Source organism: Sarcophilus harrisii, chromosome 5 (assembly GCF_902635505.1).
Source record: "Sarcophilus harrisii chromosome 5, mSarHar1.11, whole genome shotgun sequence".
NCBI classification, from domain to species: domain Eukaryota; kingdom Metazoa; phylum Chordata; class Mammalia; order Dasyuromorphia; family Dasyuridae; genus Sarcophilus; species Sarcophilus harrisii.
The window spans coordinates 106,240,434-106,255,561 of NC_045430.1; the positions used below are offsets into that span (position 1 = coordinate 106,240,434).

Here is a 15,128-nt window from a genome sequence, read left to right on the forward strand (position 1 = left end):
TTTTCCCTCAAATCTTCTTCACTTTATGCCAAAATGAGTTTTCTCACTGCAATATTTTCCATTTGCTTAAAAATACTACTCTCTGCCTAATTTGTTATATATCATCAGTTTATCACTCATATACCACTTACTATCATATTCAGAAATTATACCACCAATCACTCCTTAAAAGGCAGAAAGACATAGCAAATTTTAGAGAACTGCAAGGGGGCCCTTCTTACTAATTAAGTTTAATAATATATTAGAAAAGTATAAATTTTAATTGGAATGTATTAGGAATTATTTTTACAGTCATTTAATATAAGGATAAGAAATGAATGAATTTCATCTGACTTACATTTGGCTGAAAAGTCTAACACCTTGAATATAGAGTAGATATGACAACATGATACATTTTTCTCTAGGTAACTTAGTGTTAGCAAGCCATCTACTTACCTTGGCAATATCATACATAACGGAGATTTTAAATTCCCAATCCATGAAGGTGCCATCAGGATAAGAGATTGTATCATTTAAAACTTCCTAAGTGAAATAAAAAAGAAAGAAGAATGTTATTGGGTATGGAAGGATGTTACTCTTACATTATTAATAATAATAAAAACCTCCAGATGAAGATCTTTGAATAGCAAAGATTAAAATGGGACAATATACCTAAGAATTTCCTTGAAAATTTTAAATAAATTGTCAAAGTATATTTTGATCACTAGGAAGACATACAAGGTCTACAATAGAGCTTTATTTTTTCATTTTTTGTCCAAAGTAAAATGTTTGAGCACGATCCACTCTTATGAGAGAGTTGGCATTTCATAAGCATGTGGTTTCTTGGTGAATTTTTCATCACATATTAACCTAAAATTCCCAAACAGTAAAAACAAAACAAAACTATTGTAAAATTCATCCATTAAGTGCTACAAAAATTATTACTAAAAATATTGAGAAAAAATTCCACCATTCTCCTTTAATTATATATATATATATATATATATATATATATATATATATATATATATATATATATATATATATATATAAAAAAATACAAATATATAAAAAAAAAAAAAAAAAAAAAAAAAAAAAAAAAAAGACAACTATAGACCATTATCCCCAATGAATGTGGTCTTTCATGTTCTTCTTTTATAGGGCTGATATATGATCCTTTGAATATATGCCTCCTTATGTCTTTATGGTTTTTTTCCTGCTTATAAAATAAAAGAATATTGGAAATATTGTAAATCTAGTGATAGGAGTCCAAATTAGGATTTACTATGAGCCAACTCACCAGCATAGTTTGAAGGAATGAGAGCCAAGCCCAGCAGTAGGGAAGAAGCTGACTTATCCAACCATAATAATAAATTTGAAAGTGAACTTGGTGGAATGAATGCTCAAGGTAACTACTTTAAATTCTGATCTCTCATTTTAGATAAAAGATGGAAAACCCACAAACTTCCCTTCACTGTTCTTTTGCAACCCCCATCTAATTTTTGTCTTGTTAAAGTGACCCAATAAGACTGATTATTCAAATTCTGAGTTGACTGCTCCATGATCAGCTGAATGATCAAGGCTCCAGTCTCCAAAAGCCATAGTTAGAAGATCTCCTATCCTAGATTTCCCTGGATTCCATTAATAGATAGGTTTACCCTCTCTTTCAGAACAAAAGTAAAGTATTAAAATTGAATAAAATTGAAAGTCTGGTTACTTACCCTAAGGGATCCCCTCTCACAGTATTCAATCACTCCAAAGATCATGGCATCTATCTTCACTGTACCATAGAATTTGGTTAGATTGTAATAGTCAATCTGCAGTAACTAGGATAACACATTTTTATAGTTAGTAACACAGTTAGAGAATGCTGATAGAGCAGTAACCAATATGTTGACATAAAAAAATGTTTTTTATTTCTTTGAGGTCTCTTAAGATTAAGCCTTCTAACAAAGGAACTCTAATCATCAAAATTACTAACCACAGTTTTTAAGAACTCACTCATAATGAAACTTATTCTTCATTCCCAGATAGAAAGGTGCTGGACTCAGAGTACAGATTGAGACTTAAAAAAAACCAAACATATATATGTATGTGTATATATATATATATAACCAGTGGAGGAATGTGTTTTGCTTGTATGTCTGCTTTATCAATGGATATGAGAAGTAAGGAGTTGAGAGAGAAAATGTGAATTTGAAACTAAAATAAAATTGAATTTTAAAATAAGCCTTTACTAGAGGACCACATGTGCAAAAAATGTTTGTGGCAGCCCTTTTTGTAGTAATAAGAAACTGGAAACTGAGTGGATGCCCATCAGTTGGAAAATGGCTGAACAAGTTACGGTATATGAATGTTATGGAATATTATTGCTCTGTAAAAAATGACCAACAGTATGATTTCAGAAAGGCCTGGAGAGAGACTTACATGAACTTATGCTAAGAGAAATGAGCAGAACCAGGAGATCATTGTACACGGCAACATCAAGATTATATGATAATTATTTTTGATGGATATGGCTCTCTTCAACAATGAGATGTTTCAGACCAGTTACAATGATCTTGTGATGAAGAGAACCATCTGCACCCAGAGAGAGAACCGTAGGAACTGAGTGTGGATCACAACCTAGAATTTTCACTTTTTTTTGTTGTGGTTTCCTTGCATTTTTTTTTCATTTTTTTTTCCTGTTTGATTTGATTTCTCTTGTGCAGCAAAATAATTGTTTAAATGTTTATGCATATGTTGGATTTAACATATATTTCTACTATGTTTAACATATATTGGATTATTTGCCATCCAGGGGAGTGGGTGGAGAAAGGATAGGAGGAATTGGAACACAAGGTTTTATAAGAGTTAATGTTGAAAAATTATCCATGCATATATTTTGAAAATAAAGAGCTTTAATAAAAAATAAAATAAAGTAAGTCTTTACTAAAATAAAATATTCACTCCTTATCCCTAATTCATCAGTTTGTTGGTATGAAACATGATAATGAAATTAAAAATCATTAAGTATGATATGAATAGCTGTACATAGGATTTAAAGCTAGAAGGAACCTTAGAGATCTCAGAGTTAATCCTTTTTTATTTGCAGGTAAGGTAATAACATAAAATGAAACAACAGAAACAAATATAAATTCCTATGCTTGGATTCAAAAGTCAACTGCACAAATAAGGAGGCAGGAGAGATATGATTAGACAATAGTTTTGTTTTGTTTTTAAGATCTAAGGCATTAGTGAAGAGCAAACACATTATTAATTAATAGAATGATATGGTACCCAAGAAAGGCAATGCAATTCTAGCCTGCATTAATAGATTCATGGTATCCACACAAGGCTCTTGATTGTCTTTGTATACACTTACCCTGACCAGACCAAATCTGGAATATTGTGTTAAGTTCTAAAGGCCATATTTTATTTTTTTAAGTAATATTTTATTATTTTCCCCATGTATATATAAAAGCAATTTAGCATTCTTTTTTTTTAATTTTGAGCTCCAAGTCATCTCCCTTCTTTCCTCTCTTCTCCCCACCTGAGAGGGTAAGCAATTTAAAATAGATTATACATGTATGATTTTGCAAAGCATATTTCCATATTAGTAATGTTGTAAAAGAAAACACAGTTCCCCCCACTCACTCACATACAAATAAAGAAAGTGAAAAATAATATGCTTTGATCTACATTCAGACTCCATCAGTTCTTTCTCTGGAGGCAGTTAACATTTTTCATCAGGAGTCATTTGAAATTGTTTTGAATTATTGCATTACTGAGACCAGCTAAGTTATTCGCAACTAATCATCGTACAATATAGCTGTTACTGTGTACAATGTTCTCCTGGTTCTGGTCATTTCACTTTGCATCAGTTCATTTAAATCTTTCTAGGTTTTCTGGAAATAATCCTGCTCAGATTTTTCATAGGACAATAGGACAATGATTACCATCATATTTTACACTTCTTCAACAAATCCTCAAGTGACAGACATCTTCTCAATTTCCAATTCCACCACAAAAAGAGCTGCTATAAATGTTTTAAACATGCAAGTCCTTTTCTATTTTTAATGATCTCTTTGGAATACAGACCTAAAAGTGATATTGTTGAATCAAAGAATATGCCCAGTTGTGTAGCATTTTGGGCACAGTTCCAAATTGCTTTCCAGAATGGTTCACAACTCCACCAACAATGCATTAGTGTTTCCATTTTTTTCACATTCCCTCCAACATTTATCATTTTTTTCTTGTCATAATCGCCAACCTGAGAGGTGTAGGGTGGGATCTCAGAGTTGTTTTTAATTTCTCTAATCAATAGCAACTTAGAGCATTTTGTCATATGGCTATAGATAGCTTTGATTTATGAAAACTACCTGTTCATATCCTTTAACTATTTATCAATTGGAGATTATTCTTATTATATATATATGTATATATATATAAATGATATGTGTGTATATATATATATATATATATATATATAAATTATGTTCTTATTAGCTTCACTCAGTTCTCTATGTATTTGAGAAAGGAGGTCATTTTTAGAGAAATTTGTAAAAATTGTAAAAAAAAATTTCTCCCTAGCTTTCAGCTTTTCTCCTAATCTTGACTGTTTTTAAAAGGCTTTCAAGCCAAGGCTAGCATATACTCAGACAAGGGTAACCAGAATGGTGAAAGGACCCAGAATAATGCCATGTGAAAATTAGTTGAAGAAAATGGGAATGTTTGGCCTATAGAAGAGAAAATTAATAGGGGAGACATAATATGGCTTCAAATATTTCAAGGACTGGCCTGTGGAAGAGGAATTAGATTTGTTTGGCTCCAGAGGACAGAACTGGAAGCAATAAGAGTACATTACAAGAAGACAGATGTGGGGTCACTATGGGGAGCAATATCTAAAGTGAAAGAGGTTGCCTGAGTAGGTGATGAGATCTCTATCTCTGGAGACTGTCCATCTGAAACTTGTTGGAAGTTCTTTTAATACAGGTTTAAGATTTTGGCATGGGTCGGGACTATGTAATTTCTGAGGTGCTTTCCCACTCTGGGATTCTGGGATTCTAAAACACAAATAGGGCTGGGTCTTCTGAGCTCACTGGTTTTTTGCCTATCACACGACACTGTACTCTCACATGTCACATATAACATCTGGATCAGGTTAGTCCCCAATTTATCTCACATGTAACATCTGAATCAGATTAGCCCCCAACCTGGCAGTCTGAGATCCAGGAGAAGACCTTGAATGCTGAACTGGTCTGCAAATTAAGCAGTGTGTTTCAGCCAACCACACTCCTCACCTCTTTTATTCCTGACTCCCTTCTATGCCAGGTAGGAATATCTACAAGGAATTCCCAGTAAGAAGAAGAGCGTTGTGGACAGTGACCCTGATCTCTTCTTCCTGCCCTTGACCACTCCCCACAGTGACTTTAAGGATTTAGGAAAATAAATGGAGGTGCTCTTAACAAAAACGATAGGAAATCCAGAATTTGGTTTTGAGAAGGGAATAATCGCATACCTTATTCAGGTCTATCTTCTGCCTTTCAGTGAAATTGTCATCATTGTGCTTGAGATCTTTGAGGATCACCACCTGCCCAGAACAGATCAGGTAACGTCAGAAGGTTGCCAAAGTCCTGCCTTGGACTATACCCTCCTAATTTAACAAGATTTAAGTGTCTGTGTCTATACTGGAGCTGATCTAGGTGCTCAGTACTACCTGGAACTTTTTTTTTCTCCCTCCCATCCCTCATAAGCAGGGACACACACACACACACACACACACACACACACACACACTGTTTTAGAAAGGAGTCTAAGTAATTGTAGCTCTCTAACTCATGTAACAGAGTTCTGAACTTTTCCATTCTCATCCACCCCCGGGGAATAATCTTCTGGAACATTTTCAGGAACTCCCAGCCCCAGGCTACTGACTACTCTAAAGGCTCAGTATTGGGCTTCAGCTAAGGTTTGGAAGAGCTAATTAGAAACATAATGATTTCCTTCTCATCCATCATTTAAACACATGTGTTCCTTAATAAAAAGTCAGAGAAAAGAAAAGATGAGGTCCAACTACCTTTTTGTCATATTTTCCTTGACGTAGCCTTGTAACGGTATCACGTCTCTTATCTTCATCAATCTGGTACCAGAGGAAAAGGTTATTCATTCCAGAGACATAACATCATGTCCCAGTGCTACAATATCATCTAGCATTAAATGGATTATGGGCATTCCTTTCTTATATTGGTTAGACTAGATTAGTACTGAGAGTCTTTCCACTAGATTGTGAGCTTTTAAGAGTAGTAACTGGATTCGTTATTATTGGTGGTGGTGGTAGTGATACTATTCAATTTTTTCCTATTTTTGTATCCTCAATGTTTAGCAAAATACCTGGCACAAAATAGGAAGGAAGGAAACAAGCATTTATCAAGTGCCTACTATTTACCAGTCACTGTGCTAATTGCTACTTATTTCTCACAACAACCCTAGAAGATAGGTATTATTATTGTTATTATTCCTATTTTATGCTTGAGGAAACTGAGGCAGAGAAAAAGCTAAGGGGCTTGCCCATCTAGTAAGTGTCTAAAGCCACATTTAAACTCATGTGTTCCTGACTCCAGCCCCAGAACTCTACTCACTGCATCACAATGCACTCCAGCAGGCACTCCTTAAATTCTTGTTCGTGATTGAATTGCAATTTTCAAATCGTTTCTCTGTGACTACCCAAGGTGCATAACTTTGCCTAAAATGGTACGCCTTTCATTCAGGGTAGTCAATACGATAGCTCAGCTTGAGAGGGTCTGGCCTTCCCTGGACCAAGGTCAAAGACTCTGTTTAATCACACTCCCGTTTCCATCCGGGGCCATCTCCAGCCCAGAGCTATCTCTGGCCACTGGACCCAGATGACTCAGGAGGAGAAAGTGAGGCTGGTGACTTAGCACAGCCTCCCTCACTGAAATCCAATAGACTTGCATGTCATGTGTGTGGAGCAGGTCCTGAATGATGGGTGGACAGAGAGAGAAACTGAAACACTGATAAAAATTATTCCCTGGGGCAGGCAGGGAGAAAGCTCTGATTATCAAGATAGGTTTAGTTCTGAGGTCTCACCCTCTGGAGAAGTCATCCAGTTGAAATCTATCTGAGTTCTCCCCCTCTGTAGGGATCATGGGCAGCCTTACCTTGCCAAGTCCTGTCAGAAATCCCAGGCATGTCCCTATAAATCTACTCAGAGCCTGTGTCGTACCTGCTGCGCTGTTCACCATGACTCTCCATCTAGTACCCCTCCCCCATGCCACGTGGTACCTCCTGACCCCACCATGCCTTATGGTACCTCTCTACTCCTGACCCGCTTCTCCTCCTTCCAGCTAACCAGTTCTTTTAGGACCACTAGCCATGGGCGTATCTCAACCTCATGGAATGCTTCCTTTTTCCAGGCAAATGGTAAGTTCCACTAGAGAACTTGCCCTTTCCTTAAAAACCCTTTCTATGCTCTTCTAACTCTATTTCATATTTACCATTCCTAGTGTCTATTGTATTTCTTCATTTTGTCTGCAACCTCTTTTACTAAAAAAACAAACAAAAACAAAAAACAAAAAACAAAAACAAAAGCAAAAAACCCCTACTTTTTGTCAACGATTCTGGCCACTGTGAATTCTTCACATGACTGAAGCCTACCATTTGGTGCTTCTCCCAAAACATGTCCCCCGATGCCTACCATCATCTGATATCTACATCAGTCACATTACATGTCACCTCCCTGATGTCATGTCCTTCTTCGAGAACAAAGGACAATTAATAACCTCAATGAGTCGCTATTTGGGCAACATAGTTCCTCTTCTATTTTGTTTTTTCTTTTTCCTTTTCTCTTCTTTCTTTTTTTCTTTTCTTTTCTTTTACTTCTTCCTTCCCTTTCTTTCACTTCCCTTCCCTCTATCCACCTGCCAGGGCTGTGCCCAAAAGAATGTAAATTTTGACAACTTAAACCTTGCAAGATATCTTGGGATTTGGGGGCTCTTTCTTAAGAACCATACTTTAAACCCCAATCTCTCTCACTCTCACTGATTGGCCAACAATAAATACCAGCCAAAACCCCAGTTGATCACTGTTTGGGCCCTGATTTTCTCAGAGTGAATGTAAATAGTAGTTGTTTCTGTTTTGGTCAGAAACCCTTCTAGATTGATTTTTTTTTGACTGGGTAAAAGAGGCCATTCTCTGCCTCATTTTTTATCTACCTTTAATCATTATTGGGCTTTGGCTCAATCAAACCAAGACCTGTTACAGACCTCAGCTTAAAAAGACCAAGGTGATCCACTGCATCTAAAGTCATCTCCAGTCATCCTGATTTATATTTTGCCACTGGGCACAGATGGCACTGGAGGAAAAACAGCCCTCCCTCATTTAAATCCAATTCAGTCACATGGCATGACATTATCTCCCTGATGTCATGGTCTTCTTCAAGGCAACAAAGAGCTACCAATAAGAAGAACCATTTCAAGCAAATGCATGTAATTCTTTCTGCTTTGCATAGGTTGAAGCAGATTATACAGCATTAAATAAATAAGGTAAGACCCTAAATTATTAGGTCAATTCTGCTCCTCACAAAATCAGATATCCTCAAGATAGACACTTTTGCCTTCATTGCCTAAGAGTGTACTGGATATAGAGATAGTCTCTGTCCAAAAAGTGACATAATGTCACTCTAAAACATTCATTGTAATATTCATTCTCATTAATTGTTAACTAGTCAAGGTTGATTACTGCCATAGAGAACACATAATCTTGAAAACTATGAGCCTGCCACCATGATTGCCTTTGTTCTATGAGAGAGACAACTAAGTGACCATCCTTTTATTTAAATATTGGCATTATTACTAAAATTATTAAATTACCCAAAAATATTAAATAATATCTATCATTTCTATCATACCTGTCTGTTTTTGTATAAAAGCTATGTTTAGCTTCCTTTTTTTTCCATAGTCTCTTTAGCCTGGGTTACTTGTCTTGTTTGACCCTATTAATCTTGACCCTCTGCATGCCTAGACAAGTGGTAACTATCTTTTTCTTCCTGTCCCAGCTGATTGCTTTGAATTTTACCTCTGAAATACCTAAGATATTTATCAACTTCTCTTCTTTCCAGGTAAAATTCCAGATTCTGGATCTCCAAATCTTATTTCCACTCAAGTCACAATGTGATATGAATGCCCTATATGTTCTTTACTGTTGCTTCCCTATTCTATTCTGTAAAATTATCTACTCAGGGTCTCATTCCTCTCGCATAAGAAATAAAATGACTTGAGGGTAAGGTACTTTGTAGACCTTGAATTGCTATATAAATACTATCTATTTTTATTCTTGGTATTAGCTATTGTTATTGGTCCTATAAATAGTTAGGTGACCTAGTGGATAAAATGTTGGCTCTAGAACCAATAAGATCTGAGTTCAAATACAGTTTTAAATAATTGCTAGTTGTATGACCTTGAACATGTCACTCAACTTCTGTCTGACTCAGTTTCCTCATCTGTAAAATGGCAATAACAATAACACTTACCTTCCAGGGTTCTTTCAAGCATCAAATGAGATAATATTTGTTAAGACTTTATAATATATAATAGTATATAATAACATAGTAATGTATATATATATATATACATATTATACATATGATAATATTTGCATACCTTAAAGTGCTACATAAATACTTTTATTATTGTTCCTTCCAAGGTAATTGTTATTATGGTTTAATGTGTTACCCTTCCTGGAGAATACACATTTTAATGCTAATTATGAAATTTATAATAATTATCATTTATGCAGTGCTTTTAGGCTTGCAAAATACTTGACATGTCTTGACTGCTGTTAAAATAAGGCCTACCCTCAAGGAGCTCAAAGTCTTATAATAGCTTAGCCCATAGTAATGAACTATAGGAATTTCAAATAGTATCGCGAGGTGGTTGAAGAAATCTTTGGGGCAAAAATAGAATTGACTTTATGCGCAGGTATATTAGGGATAGCCTACAATGGAAGTATCAAGCACACAATATGAAGGCAGAATGAGATCCACAATATTTTTTAATAAGGTGGGAAACACATTAAAATGTGATGGTGATATATGTGACAAAATAAATTAAAATACAAAAAAAAGACATACTATTAATATGTGATTTTCTAAGTTAATATGCCTCCAAAAAGATGCTTATATATAGTTTACTGGCCCTTTTAAAATTTGAATTTGACACACTGGCCTACAAATTATGATTAAGTGGCTTTGTAAGATTTCCATTCACATCCCACTCCCATTCCAAAATCTCTCTTGTTGTTGCTCAGTAATGTCTGAATCTTCATGATCCCATTTAGGGTTTTCTTGACAGATTCTGGAGTGTTTTTGCCATTTCCTTCTCCAAATCATTTTACAGATGAGAAAACTGAGGCAAATAGGGTTAAGGGATTTGCCTAGTGTTACATACCTAGTACCTTTCAGATGCTAGTTTCGAACTCAGGTAGAGGGCCTTTCTGACTCTAGACCTGGTTCTCTAGTCACTTTGCCACATGCTAAATTTCTCTTTTTCTTCATCTAAAATTTCTCTTATGCCCTATTTAAACCACTCTGTTTGAAGCACTTATCTAGGGTTCCTCAAACTTTTTAAATAGGGGGCCAGTTCACTGTCCCTCAGACTGTTGGAGGGCCGGACTATAGTAAAAACAAAAGCTTTGTTTTGTGGGCCTTTAAATAAAGAAACTTCATAGCCCTGGGTGAGGGAGATAATCGTCCTCAGCTGCCGCATCTGGCCTGCGGGCTGTAGTTTGAGAACCCCTGATTATACTGTCACATATTTACTTTGGTTCCTGCTGTAAAAATGTCAATATTTCTGGAGAAATTAAGGGGACAAGCTCATTCATTTACACCTCAGTATGAGTTAGTTTGTTCAATTAGCTCATTTTCTTTTTAGTACCTAGTTGAGATTAGATTAGCCAGTTTTGATAGTGGAGGTCAGGGAAGAGGAGATTTCATTTTGGAACAAGAAACACTGTTGAGAGTAGGGCACACCTGGGTGGAGCTGGCAGTGGGAGGCTTTGAGCACTTGGAAGGCAACATGAGGAGAATGAGGTCTAACAACACTGATCATGTAGTTAGGGACTTCTTTTGGCTATCAAAAAGTATTGGTCAGTCAACAATTGCCATTGTTAAGCAGGTTAGTCCCTGCTAGAATAGATGATTTGGGGGTGGGGGTATAGTGTTTGTTTTTTTGGTTTTCTTTTAATAGAAACAAATGCCCCAATGTGGCAGAAATGTACTGCACTGATTTTCCACAATGACCCAAAGATACACTAGAGCTAGTTCACACTGTCTGTTAAGAACCAAATTTTCAGTATGAATAATATCTTGGAAGTATGCAAATACTACAAATAAACTTGATTTATTGTATTATCAATTGTCTAGTCTTAAGAAAGTGATGGAGAATGTTAATAACAGATTAAATTTTAAGTATGTTTCTGACAGTTGGCTTTTAAACTTTTACCAGCACATCTCTGAATGAAATTCTTGTCTCAGAATTTACAGAAAGTTACTATTAAAATGCAAATATATTACCAGAAAAACATAATACACTAATCTTTGAGTAGCTCCTAACACAGCACCAGCACCAATGAGTTTATCAAATTAATTAGCTTCCATCCAGAAAAGCAAAAAGTAGGATCCTGAGGGATTAGAAGCAAATATCAAAAATATTATATTGGTGAAAGAGTGGCAAGAAAGGTAATTCATTTGTCTAGCACTGGTCATAGTCTTAGAAGATTATACACAAAAAAATTTTACCCATTCTTGATGTACTTAAACAGAAAGGGGTTGGGAAGGATTTGGGCCTTACCTTCAGGCTCACAGGGCTAGTCTCATTAGTCTCCAGAAGTAAAATCTCTTCTGTTGGAATATGGGACCACTTCTTCTGACGAAGTTCATTATTCTTTCTATTTTTCCTTTACATAAATAAAATTGATTAGCCAGTGGCTATCAGCAACATGTCATATATCCTCAGAGTATTCAGAGAAAATTGAAACACACTGACTCTCTCAGGTAATCATTATTAATTGGCATGTTGAAGTAGGATGGACAAGTGATTTAATTCTATATTCACCAAAATATGGCCTGAGGGTCTTACAGTAAAGCTTGCTATTGAACCTTTATATCTCCTTATTAACTCTGGCTCTGAGCTCTTCTTGTTCCTTTTGATAGAATTCTAGATCTGTAGAGTAATAGTGGAACTTAGAGATTATCTTATTCAACCTCCTGACCATTTTACAAATGAAGGAATTGAAAGCTAAAAAAAAGGACAAATTTTTGTTTTGGTTTGTTTTGCTTATTTTCCCCCCACACTCACATAGTGAACTAGAGAAAGAGATAGGACTAAAATCTAAATCTCCTGACCATCAGGTCTAGTGCCCTTTTCACGCTAACATTCTGAAAAGTATAAGACAAAGATCAAGAAATTAGAGCTTTAAAGATAAATTTTAATTTGAAAATTGTCCAAGAAGATGAACCAGCTTGTATAGATACATGCAATTTATGTAAGAACAGTATTGCCCTTACCATTGTTTCATATACTTGAATTAATTTACCTCTGAGACTCCTTGTTAATTATTCATCCACCATGCAGAAAACTGGCTCTTTCAGCAGGAGTACCAAAATCTCTTAACATTTTATAAAGGAGTCTAGTGGAAAGAGCGCTGAACTTGTAGTTAGAAAACTTATGCCTAAATCAAAGTTTCTGCTATTAAACAGCATGAACTTAGACAAGTCACAAATTCATGGTGTTTTAGCTTCTTGCATTTATAAAATGAAGGGATTGGACTAGAAAATCTTTAAGGCCCCCTCTAGCTCTGACATTCTTAGAATTTCACTCCAATCATGACTAAGAGCATTCCAGCTTCTCACCCCAGCAGTGCCAAATGATTTTCATGCTGGGCAACAGGGCCCCACAAATAATTAACTTTTTTTCTTATAGAGAACACTTCAATGGAAATTAGTAGGAATTAACCTCCCTTCTGGGAGTTTTTTGTTCATCAATAATCTTCATGTCTGACACTTAGTTTTTAGGCAAATCCTGTTATTTCTCTACAACTAGTGACTTCTTTGAGATGCATCTTCATCTTGTTAGTTTCTCTTATTTGGAAGTTTCTCTTATCTACTATGTTATGAAGGAAAGGTTTTTACAACCTTATTCCAGAGTAATTTCTTTTCCCAAGATTCTCAATTTGGGAACTTATAAGAGGTCATTGATTCTCCTTCTTAATCATAAATCATAAACATTAATTAATTAAAATCATTAATCATAAATCATAAACAAACATTGAATTTTCTCTTATCCAATGGTGAAATAGCACAATGTTCTCCATCATGTTGGGTAGAACGTTATTGTCCATTTCCCTGTATAAACCTCCAAATAAAAAACTAGAGGAGTGGGATCCTCAGCTTAGAGACTGTTGATTGGTTAATTAAAGAATGTATACTATACACAAAGTAGACTAAAGTTGAGGTAGCTAGGTGGCAATGTGGATAGAGTATCCTGAAGACTCATCTTCCTGAATTAAAATGTGGTTTCATATGTTTACTAGCTGTGTGACCTTGGGCAAGTTTCATATGTTTACTAGCTGTGTGACCTTGGGCAAGTTTCATATGTTTACTAGCTGTGTGACCTTGGGCAAGTTTCATATGTTTACTAGCTGTGTGACCTTGGGCAAGTCACTTAACCATTTTTGCCTCAATTTCCTCAATTGTAAAATGAGCCGGAGGAGAAAATGGCAAACTTTCCAATATCCAATTATCTTTGCCAAGAAAATCCCAAATGGGGTCACAGAGAGTGAAATGATTGAACAACCAACATTCCAAGCAGAATTACATAAACAGAAATACCCTAAGCCCTCTCTACAAGTAAATAAGGCCAGTTTTTACTAAAATGATATTCACCCTTTCCTCAAGACTCGATTGGCTGAGGAAAATAAAGGCTTGGCCTGTTGTCATCCCTTCCTGATTTCTGAGTATGAAGTATTCTTAAGGAGTACTAGATGCCCTCTCTAATCACTAAGGATACCTCAGTCTAGGGAGCTTCTTTTAGTTAAATCAACCAGAGATGCTCTAGCTACCGCTAAGTAAATCTCCTTTGGTTAACTGTTGAATGATCTACAAATGCCTTATTTTTGTTCTAATACTAAAACTAATGTGCCAAAGAATAGCCTTAGTCAATTCTATACCAGAACAAAGGTGTTCTTGTTTATGAAATATTCTGGTTAAAAGAAAATTATTCATAGGATACAGATAGATAACCAATCTTAAAATCATTTCTCTATTAAATCAAAATTAATTTTAAAATCATACATACATGCATATATACACATATAAATATATAGTTATCTCTTCCACATGATGCCTTTCCTCATTTGCAGATTCAATATGTCATAGGATATCATAAGAAATTAAATGGAAATTTTGAGGGAAGTTTTGCAGAGGGCATGCAAAGGCCATTAGAATACACAGAAAAAAAAATCTAGAAACTCAGAAATTCTTAAAATATATTTATAATATGTACTATCAACATATTTTTCTTTTTATATCATGATAATTCAGACATCCTCTCTAATACAAAGGGAGGATCAAAATATTTTATGCAGATTTTCTAGATCACAGGAATGCCACAATTCTAACCCCATTGATGTAGAATGAATAAATATTTCTATTTATATGCATATATATATACACACACATATACACACATAGATATGTGTAATATATACATATATAGATATGTGCAATATATATATATATGTACATATAATATACACACATATAAATATATGCTTCAATAGATAGCATGATGGCTCCAGAATTGAGTAGAAAAAAGAGAACTGGACTCCATTTGTGAAGTAGCACAGGGATTTCAATAATCTCAAGATAATCCTAACAAAAAGAAATTATATCTTTTAAACATCAGTAACTTCCCAGAACGGTAACATGATTTAGTGGCTAGAGAGCTTCCCTTGGACTTAAGAGGACTTGATTTTCAGTTCTGCCTTTGACACCCACTGCTAGGATGGCCCTGAGTTAAATCCCATTTCCTCTCTGTCTCAGTCTCTAAATTGACAAGAAGGTTCCCATCTGCTTTGGTAGGAGGAAACTGCTCATC

At 35.2% G+C, this 15,128-nt stretch overlaps 1 protein-coding gene across 1 annotated transcript in view; it reads right to left on the reverse strand.

The window, feature by feature from the left end:
• Positions 1-15,128, reverse strand: part of GUCY2C (guanylate cyclase 2C) — a 118,951-nt gene that overhangs the window by 37,489 nt on the left and 66,334 nt on the right. The window contains exons 14-18 of the mRNA XM_031938235.1: positions 11,823-11,928; positions 6,035-6,097; positions 5,480-5,551; positions 1,701-1,805; positions 436-522 (exon numbers count right to left, since the gene is read on the reverse strand). Of these exons, the coding sequence (XP_031794095.1) occupies positions 436-522; positions 1,701-1,805; positions 5,480-5,551; positions 6,035-6,097; positions 11,823-11,928 (433 nt within the window). The remainder of the gene's footprint in view (positions 1-435; positions 523-1,700; positions 1,806-5,479; positions 5,552-6,034; positions 6,098-11,822; positions 11,929-15,128) is intronic.